Here is a 22,583-nt window from a genome sequence, read left to right on the forward strand (position 1 = left end):
GTGTGTGTGTGTGTGTAACCCTGCTGCTTTATTATTTCACTCTCCAAAGCAATTGAGTCTGGTTGCATCATGAGTGCAGCTGCTCCGTAACAAACTGAAGTTTGAAGCTGAGTACTGTGTTCACATCAGACCCTCAGGACAAGTGGCTTCATATTTCCAGCTTTGATTCTGGCTCGCTCCTGTGACTGAGACATTTTTATCCGTGGAAAAGGAGTTCCGTCCTATAATAGAGATTTTTTTTTTACCCGGGTGGAAAGTGTCCACTAAATCGTTGCTGAGCGCTCCTTTGAGAGACCCGTATCTGATTCCAGGCTGATGTGGCCCTCCTGAGGCCAGTTCTTAATCTTGTAAGTGATGGAAAAGGTAAAAAAAAAAATGAAGTTCCTTTTTTTTTCTTTTCTTTCGCAGTTAGAGAACAAGATCTGCAGCTAGAACGCTGGTGGCGTGAACAGATCTATCATCTGTTTTATTGCACATGTTTTTTTCTATTAGGTTGAATATGACTTGAGTTGCATTATTATATAGTTATAATTAGGGCAAACAGGGGTTTTAACACCGTCTCAGTGCTGAAACAATGAATCCATTAATATACCGGTCAAAGTTTTAGAAAAAAACAATCGTTTTTATTTTTAAGTTTAGATCAACAAAATAGTAAATTATGTTACTAGACCATCTGACAGAGCGTTGTGTCACTCGTTCATCCAACAGCAGGACAATGACCAAGAGCATCAGAAGTCTCCAGACTGGACAGAAGAACAACTGGACAAGGAGGTGAAAGTGGAATATTCTCCAACATTGTTGGGACAAACTTTCCAAACATCCATCATTTCCAGCTCTGGAAAGAATGCTGTGAATGTGTTTGGCTGCTGGATGAGTCCAAAACACTTTTAGGTTGCCAAGATTTATATATTTGTTCTATTCTTAAATTCAGAAACACAGACATTACACTATGTGTGCATTTTGGAATAAGATGGAAAACTGTAGGTGTTCTAATACCTTTGACGGTTTGGGACTGAGCATTTATTTCCTTCTGTCTTTGTTAATTGATTAACACTTTTTTCGATAGCTGTTCTGATTAAATGATCAATAGCTGATTAATAATTTAAATAATTAAGGTAATGTCTTTGTTCCAGCTTCTCAGATGTGTTGTCCCCCCCCCCCCCCGTCTTTTATAAATTTTACAATTTATTACATAATCTATTATCGATTATATATATGTGTGTGTGTGTGTGTGTGTGTGCGCGCGCATGTGCTGATAAAGCCATACAATCTGACACCATTAGAAGAATTTGACACAGAAGCAATGTATTATTTATCTCAACTTGTATTTACCTTCAGAGCACAGTTCCTGCACTGAATACAGTTACAGTTTCATGACTGAGGAAACTTACAGAAACTGGGATATTTCCCTTTTATGTCATCATCACTCTAAGTTCATTAAACTTAAGTCTGCTCTCACACTCTTCAGCAGAAACGTGTCAGTCTTGAAAGCAATAGTTTGCCTTTGGATGCATCGGGGTATTAACAGTGTCTGACTTTTCAAAAAGGAAAGAAAAAGGAGCATGAACACACATGCAGAGGAACGTGGTATTTATGACGACGTGTGCTGCAGTTTGAGTATTTGTCTGCACAGGCACCTTGAAAGACGAGGAGGTGCAGGCCCCTGGCTCCATCACCGCTAAGACAACCTGAAAAAAAAAAAAAAAAAAAAGGCCTCCTTTTGTTTCCTGAATCCCCTTCATGCGTCTCCTGTTACAATCCTGAAGCTCGAGCAACCTGGAGGTGTAGAGTGTCAGTCGCTCTGAGCTGTTCTTGTACCAGAGTGCCCTCTGGTGTTGACGTCTAGTGTCCCCGCTCACCTCCAGAGGACCAGACTTCAGCACTCACAGATTACACTTTCACTTTAGGAGGAAATCTTTACCTCTGATGTTACAGATGATAAAACGATAACAACAACAACAAAGCTGTCCTCGGCATCAAAGTGATGCATACATTTCTCTTGTTTGCTTTTTTAGCACTTTAGTTCATTAGGGAAACTGTTAGACGACTATACCTTCTGGAGGATCTCAGCATCTGGGCCAGCATCCATTCGCAAGCTGATTATTAATATTTACAACTGCAAACCTAAAAATATAGATAAATGTGAAACGTTGATGACAGGGTGGTTATTGGTCCCATATCAGCTTTGCTGTCACCATGTTAATATCTCTTTGCCACCGGGACGCAGGGTTTGCGGAAAAGTGACGCCTCGGTTTACGGCACAGAGGAACTGCTTCACCCAAAACATGGAAGGGAATCGTGTTCTCCCGGTATCTATTCCGAGTGATGGAAATGGCAGACGATTATCAATATGAATGTTGGTGCAGATGCCCTCTAACTTTTTCCAGAGGGGTTTGTATTTATGCTTTTCCTTTCTGAAATATGTGATGAATTGTCTTGTTTAGGCCTCTGACAGTTATTTTAATAGAACAACCTAAGATGTTCAGAGAAAAAAAATGTCTCTTTGGGGAAACTTGTTAACAACTGGTAGACTCATCCAGCCCCAACCTGACACTGATTGTTGGTCAAATGTCAAACGGGTGGAGAGCTGCTGGTTCACTCTCTAACAAGACATTGTATTTTATAAACACATAATAGAGTTTTTTTTTATGTACAATCCCAATCTGAAAAATAACTACACCTTTCAGATGCACCCTGTAAACACATTTCAGTGACTCCATCTTTAGTTACTTTCCACCTCTTACAGCCGAACGAGATCGCTCTTTAAACCGACACACACAAAAACCACAGAGGCGGGTAACAAAATCTGCGGTGCGTCGTCTGATCGCTCACTATTTATACATGGGTTGCATCTCGCAGGCTTTAAGTGGCGCCGCGTCAGCACACTTCACATCGGGGCTGGTTTTTTTTCAAAACACTGTTTGCCCCTTGGATTAGGCTCATTAAACCGGCTCGCTCCTGTAACCCCTCTGTGAGATGACAAATCAAGGCTGATCTCGAGGCTCTGAATAGTAAAAGAAGAACCTTCCAGCCATCTGTTTGAGTCGGGTTTAGTGTCTCTCGGTCGGGCAGGCCTCAGCCTGCCTCTTCAGCGCCTTTCAGCAGTCTCAACATATTATTTCAACATATGTGATTGGCTGCTCTGAAAGGCCTATTTACACTATATTCAAACCAGTGTTGACAGGTAGACCTGCGGTCTGCACACGAGCAATATCAATCTGCTGGTTCTGTTGCAAAATCGGCATCTCACCGGCGTGGGTTTCACACCAATGTGTCATGGTAAGAGTCCGATGTGTCGCTTTTGTTGGCTGCATATGAAAGTACGGATCGGACAAACAGCTCCAGAAGAATCTCTATAGTCCGGATCAGAAGAATGTTCACACTGAGGTTCAGAGGCAGCACAAAGATGGCGAGCACACTCACGGACCCTATCATTACATCCAGCCACAGGCAGGGAAAACCCCACTGTAGCCGACCAAACTGTCCCCGGCGTTGTGAGCCCTCGTGTCCCGCCGTGATCAATGTCAGAGGCGTACCTCTCTTTGTCCCGTCGCGTTCGCGTCCTCCCCGCTCGGCAGACAAACACCCGGGGGAGATGAGGACAAAGTCTCCATGGTGACGCGCCAACATCTGCACAATGTTCCAGGGATATGTTCTGTGAACGGTGCAGCTGCTCTCTGTTTTCTCTGGGTCAACACGCTGTGCTGACTCCGACACTGACATCCCACGGTTCACAGGCGTGGAGGGAGCGGACCGGGCTGGAGCGAGGTCTTGCCGGCAACTGTCGCCGTTATTGTTGAGTCCACGTTTCGTCCGGGGCTTCCCCTCCGTGCGCGCAGCGGACCGGCGTCGCCTGAGCAGGCCCGTGCTTGTGGTCAGGAGCACGAGGAGAAGGGAGAGGAAGGCCATGCCCCAGCAGGGATTCACAGCGCTGGGTACGGGGCTGAACAAGTTGGGTAAACATCTGATGAAGGAGTTGGTTTTGTGCAGACAGGCAGCAGCCCACTCTTCCTGCAGCTTCCATCGCCACCTGACATCCAGGGCGACGACAACCCACACCGACAGGCAGCAGAGGTAGCCGACAACATGAGACGACACCTTGTCTTTGTCTTTGTCCGGGTTGCTGCTGTCCTCCTCCTCCTCCTCCTCCTCCTCTTCCTCCTCTCCAGTGTAACAATGCTGTCCATCATCGTCCGCCGACTGACTCGCGGCCCGGTGAGGGACGACAGAGGGAGGCAACAGCAGTCTGGTCAGAGTCTCCACAGCGATCAGCGGTGTGGTCAGGAGAAGCACGGTTCCATACGTGTGGCTGAGAAACAGCAGGAAACGCAGCGCGATGACATCACCGAGTAGGGTCGGTGCAGTCACCCAGGACTCGAAGACACAAAGGAGGCTCAGGAAAACTGTGCAAAAAAAAGTTTCACTGAGTTAGATGACACGGGAGTCTGGTTGGACTGGATCAGGGCAGTCGTTCCCAACAAGTGGTACATGAAACTCCAGCAATTTATTGATGCACACATGTAAAGTTGGCTAACTCACAAGAGCATGGGTGTCGGACACGTTAAACATGTGAGGCACAAGACGCATGAGAGCCGGCTGCGTTATCAAAAGAGCTTAAGTCCTTAGTCTGAGCACCAGAATACAGTAAATGGCATCTACTCTGATAAAATTTCACTGGATCTTACAATTCCCATGATGCAACTGAAACCAAACCTCCTAAAAGTAAGAAGAAGAAGAAAAAAGAGACAATGCCTAACATAAACAACTTCAGCATTACTGCTTGTTGGGATGAAACTTTTTACCTAACTATTGTTAGGAATCTGCAAAAAATAGTTCTGTATTCTGCATTATCTCAGGAAATAGTGAAAAATTATCTGAAAAGCCAAAAAGGGACATTTTGAAAGTGCTTGTTTTGTCCAGCCTTAACCCCAAAACCTGGATATTACTTATGTTACTCTAATTAATTGATTCATTAATTTGCTGAGAAGCTGGAACTAGAAATGCAGATATTTTTTTTTGCTTAAGAAAGTAACTCGTTGCAGTCAATTTGTTGCTGTTCATCAGCCAAGTAAGTAATTTTATATAATAATATTAACTTTTATATGATCGAGTGTTAATTAACATTAAATTCATGGTTCTTCACAGAAGCAGTTACTAGGTAAAGTTACTAGTTACATTTACCCAAGTAGTGGACTTAAGTACAATATTGTATTTCAATTTTCTGTTACTTATACTAATCTCACCAACTTTATAATATTTATTCTAATTACATACAAAACATATTTGTCAACTTTTAAATTACGCTATGATGCAATAAAGGCCCTGAATATCCAAACAGGTGTTTGTGCAAAGCTTCTTATATGTGAGGTCACCATGTATTATTGAGAATAATAAAGCTGTAACTAAAAAAATTTGGTTGGACAAGATAATAACTTACACACATTGATATTTATCTTGTGCACATATTATTTTTTTTGGGGGGGTGGAGGGTGCTCCATATTTTAACAATCTAAAAGAGACCTTTCCTCTTAATGAGTGCGTTTACTTTAAGCACATTTTTACTGGTAATGTTTCGGTGGATGCAGGACTAACAGCACTACTGCTACATTGACCGATCCTCACCTGTGACCAGGAAGTCGGTGAAGATCAGTAGGCAGCAGCAGCAGAAGCTGACGGGGCTGTAGGAGGTCGTGAGCGAGGGCAGGAAGAGAAGACTGCAGGCCAGTTTACACGCACACAACAGCGCCGCTCCCTCCACCACACCAACCATGGCTAAAGACAAAAACAACACGGAAACACACACACACACGGATCAACATGTTGGGAAACTAGTTGTCTTTTTTCGCCTGAGGGTGGAGGACCTCAAGAATGCAAGGCACACTGCTGACAGTGAAACGCCCAACAATGGAAAATATAGATCTATATCATACACAGATAACTCTTACATGCATCTTCTGTAACACTTTACGATATCACATAAGGTTCTTTTACTATGATGCCACTTCGAGGGGAGGTTTCTGCCCCGTGGTTGCAGATCAATATTTGGTTGTGTACATGAGTACTGAACCCTGGACCAGACAACCGTTTGTGGGTGGAAACTCTGGGAAAAAACAACCGCCTTCCTCTGTCACCGTTACGTTATGTCGAAAATAAAATCTTAAAATCTCAATTAACGCATTCAAATGACAGTAAGGTGAGCACACGCACCTGTGCTCAGAATCTGCTGCTGCGAGCAGACGTCCACCTCCTGACCCCCGGTGCCGTGCACATCGGACTGGTTCAAACCTGTGTCAGATATTTCCACGGTCATAGAAGAGGAAAAATTCGAGCGCGGGGCGGAAATCTGTGAGCGTGGAACCGAAAACTGCTGAGAAGTTCATTAGCTGTTCCTACCTGTGCTGAGCCGTCAGAGCAGCATGTCACTCTGAGCCTCAGATGTTCCCTTCATCCTCTCCCTCCCCCCCCATCCTCTCTTTGCTCCGCCCCCTCGGGGCTGGTGGTGGTGTGGGATGTTGACCCTCCTCCTCCTCCCCCCTCCTGTTGCTCCCTGCACCTGGCCTGTGTGGAGGTGAGAGGGGGAGAGCATGTGCGTCTCAGAGGGTGTGGCTCTGTTCGTGAGAGCAAAACCAGTCTGACAACAGTGAGAGGCGCGAGTGAATATTTGTGTGTGTGTGTTTGCGTGCGCCCCAAATATTTGTGCGTCACACCCGGCTTGTTCACACTACTGTATGTTTGAATGCATGAAGCAGGATTAGACTCACTTCGCTCTGGAGTCAACACGATCGAAAAGTTGAATGTGTTGAGAAACGCGACCCATTCGCTTCAGCATGTTCAGCATTCGTGCAGTCCTTAAGAAATGTCTTCTGGTCCACGTTGTCCTCAAGAAGCCGAGTCTGAAAGGTGAATTGTCGATGTGTGCGAGATGAACAAAAGCTCCGGAGCAGCTACTACTGTCGTGTCGGATCGTACTTAGTCGTTCTGAGGGTCATTCCTAATTGTTCAAGAGGAACTATTATTTTTTTCAATACTTTTTTTTCTTCCTTGTACACAGGTTTTTCTTGAAAGATGAGGTTGGTCTCATTGAAAATACCTGTTACAATAAAATGTCATTGGATGATCACAGTCCAGGTATAAAGGGACCAGGTACAGTAAAGACAGGATGCACATCTGTATGTTTGACTGACACAAAGAAGAGGTTTGCGAACCACATTTCCTAATCAGGTTTTATTGACTTTTTTCTCCCCCTTGATTCGTCTGTAGCAGGAACCACGGAGACAATCTGCAAACAGTCAAATGTAGCTCGTAGAAAGCGATAACTTGGCATTTTTGTTGGCAAAATCGAAAACCCCGAAGCAGTTTTTTTCCGCTTCTGCACACGAAGCTTCAGCCGAGAAGTATGTTTCTTGAAATGGTATATGTATATTTTTAAATGACATCAACGTTTTAGCCAGTTATTGAAGTGCCAATTCTGTAAAGTGTAGTGTACATTTGTCGGGTATTGTTCTCGAGCGAGTTTTTAAATGTCTACCAAATACAATATAATAGCCTTAATATAGAGAGCCGAATATATAGAGGCCCTGCTGAGTGGTTTCCACGGATCGGAGCTGAGGTGTCAGAGCACCGTGCCACTTTATCTCTTCATGCGAATAATAAATAAAAAATATATGACAAAGTTCCGCAGCAACACAAAACAACATCAAGTAGAATCTCAAAAATAAAGGAAAAAAGTTTCAACCTAATAAATCAAATGGAAACCGGAGTAGAAAAACATTTGTAATACGACACGAGGATTACCTTTTTGATGTTCCCACACCAGGTGAGGCTGCCTGCTCCGGTGGAATCTAAACGCTCACGTGTACAGTGCAGGGTTGGTCCACGGTGTGTTGTTCGCCGGTGTGGCCTGAGCCTGTCAGCTGTGGCAGCAGTGCCATCTCCTGCTGAGCTCAGCACAGAGCACATTAGCAGCCTGCCACGCTGCTGCTGCTGCTGCTGAGAGGATTACACACTTCATATTGACTGTGCACTAAGGTCGTGACCTGGCTGTGGCACACACACACACACACACACTCACACACTCACACAGACACACACACTCACTCACACACACACACACACACACACACACACACACACGGGCTCGGATTAGATGACACCTGTGATGCAGGCAAAATCATTGTCACTGTTGAGACACTACACACTGGACCTGTGTCTGCAGAGTCTGTTGTATATTTGAGACCATTGCTGCTGCTGGTGATGATCATAGGAAGTGAGCCTGCCTCACACAGATGCAATAATCTATAAACAGCACAACTGTCACTTTAACCTGGGGGGGGGGGGGGGGGGGGGGTGTAACAATGAACTCTCCAGGCTCATGTGCATGTGAGACCAGAGGCGACCACGCGCAGCAGCTGCACGAACGCACAGCCACGGTTTCACATTAGAAACCATCAAATGGGTTAAAAAAAAAGGGGGGGGGGGGGGAGAGAAACCAGCCTCATCTCAGCGTTGTTTGCTGAACAATTCCTCGCCTGCAGCACCCAGAAGTGAACAGCAGGCGACCCGGAAGGTTTGAAGTCCGGACTGGGAGCCGAGCGGAGAGAGAAGAGACTGATCCCTGAAACAAATCACTCGCTCCGTCGCTGCTGGTTCAGGTATGTGGCTCGTTCTCTCTCCCTCTCTCTGCTCGTTCTCTCCGCTCGTCCTCTCTCTGCTCGTCCTCTCTCCCTCTCGCACAGATTCTGCCTCGTCGCTACGACGACATTTTTGGCGAGTCGTGCAAAAGTTGCCATTTAGAACATGATCGCGGACCGATTGTCTTTCTCCTGCGTCCATTACGCGCCGCGACCCGAAGCGTCGCCATGTGAATGTGCTGCAGAGCCTCCAGCAGATTGTTGTAGGAAGTGTCAGGCTCTTTTTTCTTTCCTCCTCTCTCGCCCCCTCCTCCTCCTCCTCCCCCCCACCTCCTCCTCCAGCCGGGCGATTCAAACCTGCAAAATCAAAGTAAACAATCATCCGCAGGCTTAATGCAGATGTGCCACATCCACGACGCGCGTCGCGGCGGCGCTCGCGCCACATCTGGACCAGTTGTGCAGCTCGGAACAGTCGGATCTGCAGAATATGGCGTCCGGTGCTTATAAAAATAAGACGGGGCTGCCATTTTTGTTTTCCTTTTGTCTGATTTTTTTTTTTTTTTTTAATAAAACTGTCTGAGAATGTGGGAGAGGCGGCGGACACGAGCGAGGCGCTGCGGAGGACCGCGTCTCGACCGCGGAGGAGAGGGCTGCTCAGGTTGAGATTATTATTATTATTATTATTATTATTATTATTATTATTATTTATTATTATTTTTTGGGGGGGGTCGGCTCCATTTCCGTTTTGGTGTTTTTTTTGAAGGAATGACGAATAACCCAGGTACAAAGATGCAAAGTTAATCCTAACTTTATTTTTTAAAAGACGGAGTAGTAGGCCTCCCTATTTCTCTTTCATGCATTTTATGTTTTGAAGCTGAAATATTGAGATCTAAAGCAGTTGCCCTGGAGCTGTGAACTGCTCACCACTGTGATTAACACTTGACCCTGGGGAACTACTAGCCATCTGTAGGATTATTATTATTATTATGATAGCACCCAACAGACCATGAGGGAGTGGATCCATCTACTACTGTAATAACAGTCATTACAGAATTAACAGCACACATAGGCAGATTGAATCTGACTTCTGCACCACTGTCTCATTCCCTTTATAAGAGTTTATAAGTTGTAACTGATGGACTATTTATATCTATGTATTTTTGCTTTATACATAAATTCCAACCCATAAATTGGATTTGAAGGTTGTGGCTGAGGTTTATATCTTCACAATTTGGTGATAATCCAAATGTCTAAAAGGTGTCTGCGGAGATTGTTGTCCGTACAGATCATAGTTCTCCAAAGGAGCGTTGGATCTGGAGCAACTGGACTCCACGACCGGGTCGCTCCTGATTCAACGTCTCGGTTAGATTTCTAAAAGGCGGCTTGCTAGACAGTGGTACTTGTAGCCATTGCACACGTTTACTTTGTGATTATTAAGTACTCATTAAAAAAAGGACCAGCAGTCATTTGATTCATTGTTTAGTCTATTGACAGAAACTTAAAACCTAACTATTTTTGATAATCGATTAATGTTATCAGGCATCAGGCTCTGGTTCCTGTCTCCCCTACGTAAGGGCTCGGTGCTTTTCTTTATCGTACGTATCGTTATCGTTATCGTAAATTATCAAGATGAATATCTGTGGACTTGTCAGATTGTCAGATACGTGTGATGTGTGACTCTTGGGCAATTCTCAAATGAATGAATGATCAATCAACAACACACTATTGAATAATGACCATCTATGGAGAGAAGAGATATTGAGCTAATAGCGCACCTGCATTGGATACTGGATGTATTTTTTCAAACCTGCAGGAAACGATTACAAACCCAAACAATCACTGACTGGCCAGAATATTAAACTCAGCTCCATTTATGTAAAAATGAAAAAGGAAACATCTACAGTATCTGCACTAAATGACCTGCTGATAGGCATGAGCACACGGTATGACTGTTCGACACGTAGGTCACATAGAGCACATTGCAGTCTTGAGATGTTTTCTGTCTGAGGTGTGTCATTTCAAAAAGGGACACGGGAGATGTCCTGCAGCAGTCGAGCTCCCGAAAGGCCTAGAAAAGCCTCCAGGAAGTGAAACTGATCCCCGCTGGCATCATTAGAGAAACATTTTGTGGGGTTTACTGTACGCCTGTACCCCTGGACGTATCCTTTTTGTTTTTCTTGGCGCGCGGACGTGGACTGTGTTATGCCTCCGCTAAGCCAAACAGACTTCGGAATGGTGAAGTATGCCAAAGCACGCAATGCAAAATGTTGGGGGGGGGGGGAGAACTTCATACAGGGCTGAAAAGAGAAGCTATGGAAAGAAAGGCCTCCAGATTGCAGCAGTAACATCCAGCAGCTCTCTCTGCCTTGAAAATTAAAAGGCGTCCGTCTATCTGCTCAAACACAGTCGGTGGAAAAGCGACTGGATCCAGCATTGTGCTTAATTGCCGAGGAGGAAAACCAGATATTCTCAATATACAAATAACAATAAATGAATTGTGCTTTTGTTTCGCTGCCACAGAAGTAAAACAAAAAACGGCAGCAAAATACTGCTGTGTCACTTAAGAATCAGTGTGTTTTCATTGCGATGTCCTCGCTTTAATTTAACTTTGATTACTGACCTCTCAGCTTGTGGGGGTCTCGCTGAGTTTCCCTTGTTTCCCATCAGACCCTCACTTTACCAGCGAGTCCCCGCGTGTCCAGGAGGAGACAAGCAGCCGCAGATTAGAATGTGTCACATCGCTTTTAACATTTTGACTCTTGACTAGCCGTCGCAACCAAGCCCGTCCCTCAGGGCAGCATGCCCATCACACAGGAAGCAGCAGACAGACTTCGCATCGCTTAAGACGTCCTTCTTGAAAAGAAAAAACAAACACAAACTAAACAAACCACGCTGACGTCACTCGCCGGGGCTACTCGGCAACGTCCTCTCTGACGAAGCTTGGGGGAAAGTGCGAGGACACTAGGTCTCTTTTTTCATTTTTGGCAAAGGCGGAGGACTAATAGAGAATGTCTTTGAAAATACACCATCACAAGACCGATCTCAATGCATCACATCAAACAAGTCCGTCTGCGACACAAGGTTGTGCTTGTTTTTTTCACATTTTCCTCTTCTCTTCTTCTTTTCTTTTTCTTCCTCTCCTAAATTTGAACTCTGCTCATCAGAATAATGGAGTGGCTGAGTGGAGCGCCCATTCTTTATGACCCGCATGTCTTTGTTTTCAGGATGGCTGAACCTCGCTTTAATAATCCCTACTTCTGGCCTCCACCTCCCGCGATGCCCGGCCAGGTGAGTGACTCTGGGATCCGCGCTTCATTCTGAACACAGACAACAGAAGTAAAACTATCGCATTGTGTGCCAAGGTTTATATCGAGACTTTTTTCTAATTTGGGGGGAAATGCTCACATTAGCGTTCCGGCCGAGAGTAACATGACAAGATTAACACCACGCTCGAGTCTTCATGTTTTTTTTACAAATATAACAAGATATAAGATGTTAATTTGTGGCCTGTTAGAGATTCTAGTGTTTACATTTTCTACAGACAGAGCCAAGCGAGCTGTTTCCTCCGGCCTTTATGCTAAGCTAAGCTAATTGGCCGGTGGCCGCTCACTACTGATGTGACAGTGTTGTTGATCTCCTCGTCAAAATCTCAGCGATAAAAAAAAAAAAAGTGATTTATAAGGGTTTCTTTTCTCCTTTGTTACTGTCGAGCGACTCCTCACATGGGGGTTTCAGAACAGATACAGGATAAGATATATCAGAGGGGTCTCTAGGTGACCGAAGAGTTCAATTAAAAAGATCTGTCAAAGAAAAGTAACCAGCAGAAGTTTATAATTACTACTTTTTATTAAAAACTGTGAGATTCAAGTGAAATACTTGACGCTTTCTTCTCCTCCGGCCTAAAATGTAAAAAAAATCCCCCAAAGCGGTCGGGGACCACTGGTGTAGCACTTGTCATGTGGCGATCCTCAGAGACGTTCGGGGTTTGAGTTTGAGTGACAATGTTGTGTGTCGGCCATTAGAGGGAACCATCGTGTCACAAAGCCGACACTGACTGTACTGACGGTGGCTGTTCTCTTGTCACAAATGTTGTTTCCTGCCTGTCAGCTGGATAACCTAGTCTTGATCAATAAAATCAAGGAGCAGCTGATGGCGGAGAAGATCCGACCGCCGCATCTTCCCGCTGCCTCAGCTCCTTCCCAACAGCAATTACTGGCTCCCCCCAGTCAGGTAGGAAGTGGCCAGCACGGGATGTCCAAAGCGCAGCAGATGCAGGTCCTCCACAGCCACAGCTCGTCTCAGCCTGACATCGCCCTGCATGCCCGCGCCACCTCCAGCTCGGTCACAGGTAACACCAGCTCCGTTGCAAGTTGAGCCCGAAGTCCCATCACAGTAGGGACAGTTTACGGTTGCCAACGTAAACCGTTAGACGATCTGTATTAATATTGCCGTACACAAGACGGCTTTGTCCAATGTTTGTAACGCTCAACATCCGCGTATCTTTGAAGTTTGGCGAAATGCATGGGCCGTATGAAACTCACCTGTACACACAGACATATGAGAGACTCTTTGTTTTAAGAACCAAGTGTACAATTTGAAGTATGTTGCGTTCTTTTCTTTTTTTCTCTCTCTTTTTTCTAATATACATGTTTCGGTATCTTTACCAGGTCGAATTCTGGGCGACGTGAACTTGAATCTGGACGACAAGGCAGCTATAAAAGCCAGAGGATTATGGGAAGACTGGCACCTGCGCCAACTCATTGATCACCCCTCCAGGACAAACCACGTCTCAGGTAACCACACAGCTCACAGTGTCCCGCGAGCACTTTTAACAGGAAGACATTTCCAGCAGAACCAGACTGAGTTTGGGTGAAAGGAGATAATGGCAATGGACTGTAATGGACTTAGCGCTTTTCTAGTCATATAGACCACTCAAAGGGCTTTACGGGAAAGTCACACTCACCCATTCACCCATTCACACGGCGCTGCTATTTACCGCACATTTTTCTGTCACATTCATACACATTCATACACTGTCGGAAGAGCCGCCAGAGGCAAGTTAGGGTTAAGTGTCTCGGGACACAACGACATGTGTACTGGCGGAAGCTGGGATGGAACCGCCAACCTTCGGTTTGGTGGACGAACGACTCTACGTCCTGAGCCACAGCCGCGGCAAAGAGGAGGGAGGGAGGGGAGGGGGGTGACCAGGAAGTTGTGTAACAATTGTCAGGCAGCTCTGCAAAAATAAGTCAGTTTCTATAGAAGTCTATGAGAAGATGACTCGTCACTTCTCACTTAATTCATAACGTAACTAAACATTTGCCTGAGGGGTTCATGGTCTCAATCTGTAGTTTCAAGTCTTCTCCAATACAGGAGGATGCAGGGCGTTCACTTAGTAATGATGGTCCCATTTATAGTAAAATAGACCATAATGCACGGTATTCACAACACACATTGTCTCAAGGCACTTTACAGTGGTGAGGTCAATATTAAAGCTTAATCAAAGAGGAAGGTTTGAAGTCTAACTTTAAATATGGCTCAAGGCTCTGCCTCCCATTCTACTCTTACAGGCTCCGGGAACCACGAGTTGTCCTGCGTTTACAGAGCCAAGTGATCCGTTGGCATAATATGGAACTCTGAGCTATGTACGATATAATGGAGCCTGATCATACAGGCTAGGTTAGGAGCAGGGTTTTGCATTCTATTCTGAACTTTTACAGGAAGCCAATGCAGAGATGCTAACACTGGAGAGATATGATCTCTTTTTTTTCTAGTTCCTGTCAGCACTCGTGCTGCAGCATTTTTGATTAACTGGAGGCTTTCCACAGACTTACTGGGAAACATCCTAACAGTAATGAATGACAGTAGTGACAAATGCGTGGACTAGTTTTTCATTATCCTTTTGAGATATAGGATGTTCCTCTAATGTTGTTTATATTAAATATAAAAATAACTCCAAGGTTTCAGATGGTTAACAATGTGATTCCTTTTGAAGACAACACTACAACCAATTGTTCATAGTTACTGTGATAAATCATTCATTTTTAATGTCAGAAGCAAGTGTCAGTTATCTGATGGAGCAGTTGTAAATGAACGCACCACCATGGTGGTCAGCTGATTCAAATGGTTTATACATATCATCTGTTTTTTGTCAACTCACAGCTACTGTATATTGGACAGAATATTTAGAACAATATTTTTTTATTGGCAGCTAATTTGACACAGTGATCGGGTCTCCTTTAGCACGTTACTGAGTTTTAAAGCCCCTGCCACCTGGTCTGACGCCGCAGCAGCAGAACCAGCAACAGTCCGCTGTGTCTCGGTTTGTTAGCTGTTTGCCTTTGTGTGGTAAACTTTGTTATCGCGGCGTCCGCCTGACGCCCTTGACGTATATATCGTTTGTGCCGGGGGGGGTTTTCGAGCCTCCGCTCAAGCGACAGCTGCGGCTACAGGTACTATGCTTTCAAGGAAACACCTTGAGGAAATTTAAAAAAAAACGGCTGTTACTCAACCATTCATACGCTTATTATTAAGAAAACACACTTTATACCTTTGATGAAATTCCTTATCTCATCTTATTCAAGTCTTTCATTAAGTATTTATGTGATGTTTACATGCAGCCTGGCTACAGATCTGTGAAGCAATTCAACTAAATTGAATTAATGAAGCAAAATTCAGTCTGATTATCAGGTGAATAAGAACCGTACACACACACACACACACACACACACACACACGTAAAACAGAGTATTTATATATTTAATACATTATATCAATGTTTTTTACATGAGGATGTACATTTGCATTTAAAAGCGTCATTCTGGCATTTGTTTCAAATCAGCCTACAGAAAATCATAGAACTTTGTAAGCAGGATTATCATGTCATGGGGAAAAAATGTAATTCAAATTTGAATGATCTTTTCCGACGTAAGCAATTTTGCACACAAAAAAATATTGATATAATATTATCTTCTCGTTGATGTTCATTTAATTTGATATCTGCTGCGTTTTAATGGGAATTATTAGTGATGACTTATTGCCATCATGTCCTTTCTTTTCACAGGTGTGGCGCTGGCGTCCAGAACAGGCAATCTCAACCCCTCGGAGATCATCACCCCCACCACGCCCACGTCAAGCGGCCACGGTCGACTGGGCGGAGCGCCGACCCCTCACCTCATCTCAGGGTTAGCCAGTTGCCACGGGATGGAGCATGGGAAAAACAACGGGGGTCTGGTGGGGCTGCTCGGGCCTCCTCCGAAAGAGGAGCGAGGCCGCAAGAAGATCAAAGCAGAGAATGGGTCTTCGTTGTTGGTGGTGCCCTACCCGATCCTCGCCTCAGGCAACGACCAGTCCTGCTGTACCATCACTGCCAAACCGGGAAAGACCTACAGGTGAGATATTATGTTATATGTTTTTTTTTCCTGCGACTGCTCTCGCTCTGCAGTTTTTCTTTTAGTGCTTACTGGGCTCAGGGTTAATGCAGAGTTAACTTAAGTCAAGTTCATCTGGGCTCATGGCTCACAGTTGTTGTTTTTTCAGATAATAAGGAGCACAGCAGGTTTCAAAGCTCTGTACTGTAAATAGCATACAAATGTTAAATCTGCACTATAGACTATAATGGAATAGAGTATACAGTACATAACTTTATGTCCGCCAGATTGTTGGCTCACCAAAACACAAGAGCAACCAAAAACATCTAAAATAGAACATCAGTATCACTGGAGTACTGTACAACACAGCACACAAAAATATAAATCACTTCTTAAAAAAACTTTTCCAGACAATGTACAAGTCCCTGTGCTTCATCTGGGCTGTTTTCTATTTGTACAACAAATCAGCAAATCCTTTATTGAGTAAAAGTAGCCACAAATACTGTATTACAAATTAAAGTCCTGCACATGTAGTTGAGGTGAAAGCATGATCAAAGCATTTTGAAAGTGAACATGAAAGTGATGTGCAAAGCGGAGGCAAACACGAACCTTTCAAAACTTCATCCTAAAAGACAGTCATAGACTCAAACTGGGAGTTTAAGAATATACCATCATGAATTACACTGTATTGCCACTATCCACTCTGCATTTCGTTCACGCGTGTGGTCCGTCTGTGTCCCTGTTTTTTCCCGATGCAGGTGTAAAGTTTGTCCTCTGACTTTCTTCTCCAAGTCGGACATGCAGATTCATTCTAAAACACACACGGAGGCGAAGGCTCACAAGTGTCCCCACTGCACTAAGTCCTTCACGAACGCGTCCTACCTGGCCCAGCACCTGCGCATACACCTGGGCGTCAAACCGTACCGCTGCTCCTACTGTGAGAAATGTTTCCGCCAGCTCTCCCACCTGCAGCAGCACACCAGGTCGGACATCTGAATAAATCGCAGTGTGTGTTTTTTGAACTGTGGATTCTGTTGTTTTTTTTCCTGTTGTGCCACAAAAATCCTGCTTTGATAAAAAGTTGCATAGAAAATCCCTATAATAAATATTGAGCTGAGGTGGACTATGACAAGTCAAGGTGATTCATGTTGACAAAAAGCTTTAAATGTTCAGATGTTTAGTCATTAAATAAAACTAAATGATTCGACGTACTGAATAAGCATTTTATTTTGGGGATGTTCTTATCACTGTTAATGTAGTCTTTTAAGCTTCCTGTCTGACCTGTGTGGAAATCATTGGATAATCTTTGTGTTATTGTTCCTGTTTCAGAATCCACACAGGCGACCGACCGTACAAATGTGCCCATCCAGGATGTGAAAAAGCTTTTACTCAGCTATCTAATCTGCAGGTAAGGATTTTTAAAGAAGTTTTTTAAGAAGCTATCCTCCGCCACTTGAATGGATTTGAGACAGGTCATGGGGCAATAGCTTTCACATCGCTGCTGGAAAGTGACTCCGGTTGTGTTCTTTGTTTTTCTTCGTCTGAAGTCTCACCAGAGGCAGCACAACAAAGACAAACCCTTCAAATGTTCCAACTGCTACCGTGCCTACTCAGACTCGGCCTCGCTGCAGATCCACCTGTCTGCGCACGCCATCAAAAACGCCAAGGCCTACTGCTGCAGCATGTGTGGCAGGGCGTATACCTCAGTGAGTTGGAAATTCAAACTGAGTTTCATTTTAAAATCTGATTAAAGTATGCGCGACACCTGAGCATGTTGTTTTTCCTCTCGTGTGCATTTCCAGGAGACGTACCTTATGAAGCATCTGGCTAAGCACACAGTGGTGGAGCATTTGGTGTCCCACCACTCGCCTCAGCACAGGACAGAGTCACCAACCCTCCCTATACGGATCTCCCTCATCTGATCTCCTCACACGTCTCTCTCCGCTCCCATCCGAGACATTTCCTGTGATATTTCAGCATTCCTCTGATGGACTTGAACCCATAAGTGGGTTCCAAAAAATGTGCCAGATTGTACTCAAATCTCGTGAAGAGGTGCTCTTTTAATGAGCATATCCTCCTTTCCTTTTTCTTGCTGACCAGATAGTATTATCGGGGACATCCAAAGATGACTTCTCAGCACTTTCAGGCCTGGAAATAACAGGCCTTAAAATTTCGTTTTCTATGTGACGGAAAAAAAAGGTTTTGCTCTAGGCAGCTACATGGAAGATCTTTTTAAACTTTCTGCGTTATAACAGATTACTTTGTCTTTTTTATATGGTCCTTTATTTTCTTTACTCGAGTCTTTGCAAAAAAAAAAGAAGAAGAAAAAAAAAAGAGTATTTGCATCAGAGATAGTCTTCCGTTAGCCAGGTGGCCAACAGAACATAAAGGTGAATGCTTATATGATGTGTATTCATGTACTGTATATTGTGCCACTTCTTATGTCAGTGTTTTCAATATTTCACCAATCATGTGGCCATAATGAACACAGAAACAATGTTTTAACATTTTTAATCCAGTAATTTTCAACGTGCAACTCACAAAGTAGATGGATGGATATTTTTTTAATTAACATGTATATTTTGCAGTGTTATGAATATATGCTCAAGGCAAACACCAGGACTCAATTGAATATGGCCAGGTTAAAAATGTTCTAAACTTTAAGCACCTTTGGAAAAAGTGTCATAAAAGACAAAAAAAAAACTGAGTTGAAATTTAATTTGGTGCAATGAATATGAGAGATGGTCACATTCTCTCATACAATTCAGTCAAAACTCCCCCAAACCTACAATTATCTATATGCTCAATTCGCCAAAATGAATGATGCACTTACAGTACTTTTTTTGTTTACTTTTAATTTTAATTGGGTGTGCAAATAAATAAATGTAGTTGTTAAAACTGAAATATTACACCACCACTCTGCTGCTGCCACACAGATTTATTGTGTTTATTATTCTGAAAAACATTAGTGATGAGGTTTCTATGTTGAGGTTTTCAGTTTTTTTAAAATATACTTTTTGTAATGTTTTAAGGATGAACACTTTGCCATTTTATATACTATTAGCCTTAACTTTGTTACAACTCTAGGATCCACTTAGTTGTTTTATCATTTTACATTTGCCTTTAATGTCATAGCATGATATACACTGTAAATAAACTATATTAACTGTCAGCCCGTTTTATAATAAATAATTCTATAATTACTGGTATTGGCGTTGTTCTTTGGCTGTTTTCCTGGCTCTAAGTCTAAACTTGTTTTAATGGTTTCACGTGCTGTGATACAGAGTTCCCTGGAAAGATTGGCATGACGGTTATGGTACTCCACAACACAAGACTTAAGCAGAACGCAGATTTTATATGATGATAAGAATTATGAAGTATTTCATAATATTAAGGATACATAGACTGAGTTTTCTGGAGTAAGGCTGAATGCAAACAGAAAACGTGTTTGACAAAAAAAAACTCCACAAGGTAGCATGCTTTAAAATACATACAACGTTAAAAAGGTAATGTCTCAAATCTATCACCTTGAAATAGTGTTAAAATGTTTTGTGTTCTTAATGCTCAGCTTCATTTGATGACCAGAGCTTAGTAAGAGATTTAAGAACTGTGGCGCTGCAGGTCACAACAATCATGGAGGTAGAGGAAAGACATACAAGCCAGCCCCAAGCAACCTAACACTGCATGTGCTCTTTGTGTTGGTCTTTAGTTTGTTGCATTTGGTGAGTTATGCGCTACAATCCCCCCCACAAAGTATTATTTTAAAGGGGGTCACAATCAGAAGACAGTTACATTCTTAGAAACCATTGGATTAAAAAACGTAATCCTGTTCTGGGTCCAAAACCTTTTGGCCAGCCTGGACCTTTCAGTGAGGCGTTTGAACGCTCGGCCCGAGTAACCCCTGTACAGGTGGTACTGGTCCAGCTGTCCGTCGAAAGGGTCCGAGTGCAGGTCCTGTGGAGCATCACCCCGATAAGTCACCTGTAGTGCTGAAGCTGGTGGTGAGGAGACTCGCCAGGCTTCTCACTGCCTACGTCCGAACGTCTTACCCCGCTTCTGCTTGACAGTGCAGCCGGCCGAACAGCCCTGCGCGTCGGCTACCTCTGTCAGCCACGTCCGTTAACGGCAGCCCTCCTCCATCTGGGCTCTTGTTAAGTGCTAGGATAAATTTTAGTGACCGAGAATGAGGTCCCAGGGATCTGTTGCTTTGGTTGGCTAGAACAACCTATAGAAACCTTAAAGGTGTTGTATTTCGAAACTCCTAACTTTTTACTATCGTAGAAAAACTCTGTGTCCACGATCTTTCCTTTAATTGCAGTTACATTATTTATTGAAAGCTTTGGCAATGGCGAGCACACAGCAAAAATTGTAAAAAATTATTGACACGTGATATATGTGTAGAATACTATATTCTTTTCAATCCAATTAACCAAAATGTCTGCAAAAAATGTTAACAGTTGTTTGAGAACTGGCTGGCTTGCTTCCTCACTCTTTGCAGCATTTCCTGCAGTATGAATTTCCATGCATAGCTTGTAACATGCTATGCATGGCAATTCATAGGCAATAGTTGTACTTATGAATTTAAAGTCCCACAGAACCAAAACAAAAAGCAAATAGCAAATGGTGGCTTGTAGGCCATGACACTCCCTCTCACAAGCATGTTGCTCTAAAGCAAACTCTCCATTCACGAGAGAGACCACATATTTTAAATGCTGAAAGGACGTCTGCAATCACATTGGCACCTTGAACAAGAAGGACTAGTTCGAAAAGGCATATCTGTCTGAATGAAACGGACATTTTGGATGAGCGGGTTAGTCAGGGGAACACATTTCTTCGCCAAAACCATAGTAACCTGCCATACCAAGAAAATGTTTCAGCTCCCTAAAGAACACCGGTTCCAACGTAGTTAGTTCCCTAACCCTTTTTCTTAAAGTTAGTTTAACAGACGGCGTGAACTTTCTTCCCCCTACTTAAGCTCCATCTCCTCTCTCTCTGTGGTCTTCTCTGCGTCTCACTCCCCTTCTACATTAGATCCATCGCTGGCCCCTCACATTATCTACGCCTTCATGTGCACAGCAATGCATTTTCGATCTCAACTCGGAAAACAGCTGAAAATCAAGAATCTGCAGCATCGCCATCCATGCATTTTGCATGTTTTGTTGTTGTTGCTGTTATCTAAGATGTGTGCCTGATCTGAGCTTGCTGGACAAACTTGATATCCAGGCAAATATATAAAAAAACCCATTTATAACCATACAGAAAACACAGGAAATTTCCAGGAATTGATAACCACTAATGGGTTGAAAGATACCAAATCCAACATAGGCATACAATATTATCATCCAATTACAACCAACCAACTTGCCTACTTTGGCTCATATCACTTTGCATGACTGCTGATGTTTTTTTTCAACAATGCTGAGATGTGGTTGCTTGATATCCAACCAGCCACCGTTTCCGTTAGCTGCCACTTCCGTTAGCTGCCACTACCACAATTTTCATCTCAAACTGCACTCAAAATGCATTACAGAGGACATAGATCAATAAGTGTTCACACAAAGGCCTGATGTCCATTGTCTGCTATTTTTTTTTTACTTCTTACAATCTGGGAAAATGAAATGGAAAAACATCCGGTGGGTTATATAATGTTTAAACAAATTGTAGTTGAGCTAGAATCAATGCCCTCTACATGTATTACATTTAATCTGCACTCCATATCCTTTATATTGCACATTTTCAATTATATTTATTTAGTTTCCTGTATATTACACATACTGTACAGTATTTCCTTTATATTGCACATTTTCAATTAATTATATTTATTTAGTTTCCTGTATATTACACATACTGTACAGTATTTCCTTTCTATTGCACATTTTCAATTTCTTTAGCTTTTCTATCCTGTGTGGTTTTGCCTTACCTTTTACTTTTGCAGTATTTAGAATTTATTTATTGTTTATAATAATAATCTTATCTTCTGTTTTGTTTTTTGTTATGTACTATTGCACCGTGAGTCCGAGATAAATGGTTTTTCAATTCCTCTGTATGTCTGGAGCAATATTGCAGGAATTGACAATAAAGTTGACTTGACTTGACCTAAAAACTTGCCAAAAGGTGTGAGACTTTAACTTGCACACAATTACCAGAGGGACACGAGCAACCAGTGTTTGGAGGAAACAAAATTCAGATCCTTTTTTTACAGTAAGGAAAAGTGACAATACAACAATGTAAACGTACCTGATCTTGCAGGGGGAGGAACAGATATGCATAGTAGTAATAATAATAATAATAATAATAATAATAATAATAATAATAATGAAAGGAGTCCAGGGCGTGTCAAGTTCATCTAAACAGAAAATGCAAACTCATCTAAACAGGTGTTACATTCATTTGACTTTTCCCATCATCCGTAGTGTTTGCACTGAGGGGCTTGTGCGTGAAATCTAAAAACAAAATCATTCCTGACCCCAAACGCTCACCGTGGTCGATCAAGCATTTGAAAGTTTGTTTCAAGTGAATGTGTGGATCCATCGTTGGCTGTCGGGCGCTGGCGACGCACAGCATCTCACTTGAGTTGGTGCAG

General features: G+C 43.2%; 2 protein-coding genes and 1 long non-coding RNA gene across 12 annotated transcripts; 2 read left to right on the plus strand and 1 right to left on the minus strand.

Annotated features, from left to right (window-relative positions):
* The first annotated feature begins 37 nt into the window (after nucleotides 1–37).
* LOC124850065 lies at nucleotides 38–1,460 on the plus strand. The gene is made up of 2 exons (XR_007030863.1): nucleotides 38–363; nucleotides 709–1,460. It is a non-coding gene; the product is annotated as an uncharacterized LOC124850065 (long non-coding RNA).
* LOC118309522 lies at nucleotides 1,307–8,317 on the minus strand. Of its 7 annotated transcripts, none has more exons than XM_035631739.2 (5): nucleotides 7,795–8,317; nucleotides 6,762–6,893; nucleotides 6,208–6,558; nucleotides 5,623–5,772; nucleotides 1,307–4,403 (listed from the first exon to the last, which is right to left on the minus strand). In XM_035631739.2, exons 3-5 carry the CDS (start codon nucleotides 6,308–6,310, stop codon nucleotides 3,262–3,264), a joined length of 1,395 nt encoding a protein of 464 aa, XP_035487632.1. In that variant the 5' UTR covers nucleotides 6,311–6,558; nucleotides 6,762–6,893; nucleotides 7,795–8,317; the 3' UTR covers nucleotides 1,307–3,261. The 7 variants fall into 7 exon arrangements, with proteins under 7 accessions (XP_035487632.1, XP_035487634.1, XP_035487633.1 ...); XM_035631741.2 differs by having other exon boundaries at nucleotides 6,208–6,608; XM_035631740.2 differs by having other exon boundaries at nucleotides 6,208–6,631.
* Nucleotides 8,318–8,457: 140 nt separating this feature from the next.
* Nucleotides 8,458–19,209, plus strand: znf362a (zinc finger protein 362a). 4 transcript variants are annotated; one of them, XM_035631746.2, is made up of 9 exons: nucleotides 8,458–8,651; nucleotides 11,855–11,918; nucleotides 12,738–12,978; nucleotides 13,298–13,423; nucleotides 15,694–16,021; nucleotides 16,759–16,983; nucleotides 17,330–17,408; nucleotides 17,548–17,706; nucleotides 17,803–19,209. In XM_035631746.2, exons 2-9 carry the CDS (start codon nucleotides 11,856–11,858, stop codon nucleotides 17,920–17,922), a joined length of 1,341 nt encoding a protein of 446 aa, XP_035487639.1. In that variant the 5' UTR covers nucleotides 8,458–8,651; nucleotide 11,855; the 3' UTR covers nucleotides 17,923–19,209. The 4 variants fall into 4 exon arrangements, with proteins under 4 accessions (XP_035487639.1, XP_035487641.1, XP_035487640.1 ...); XM_035631748.2 differs by having other exon boundaries at nucleotides 12,771–12,978; XM_035631747.2 differs by lacking the exon at nucleotides 8,458–8,651 and adding an exon at nucleotides 8,680–9,288.
* The last annotated feature ends 3,374 nt before the right edge of the window (nucleotides 19,210–22,583 follow it).

The sequence above is a fragment of the Scophthalmus maximus genome, chromosome 6 (genome assembly GCF_022379125.1).
Source record: "Scophthalmus maximus strain ysfricsl-2021 chromosome 6, ASM2237912v1, whole genome shotgun sequence".
Lineage (NCBI taxonomy): Eukaryota > Metazoa > Chordata > Actinopteri > Pleuronectiformes > Scophthalmidae > Scophthalmus > Scophthalmus maximus.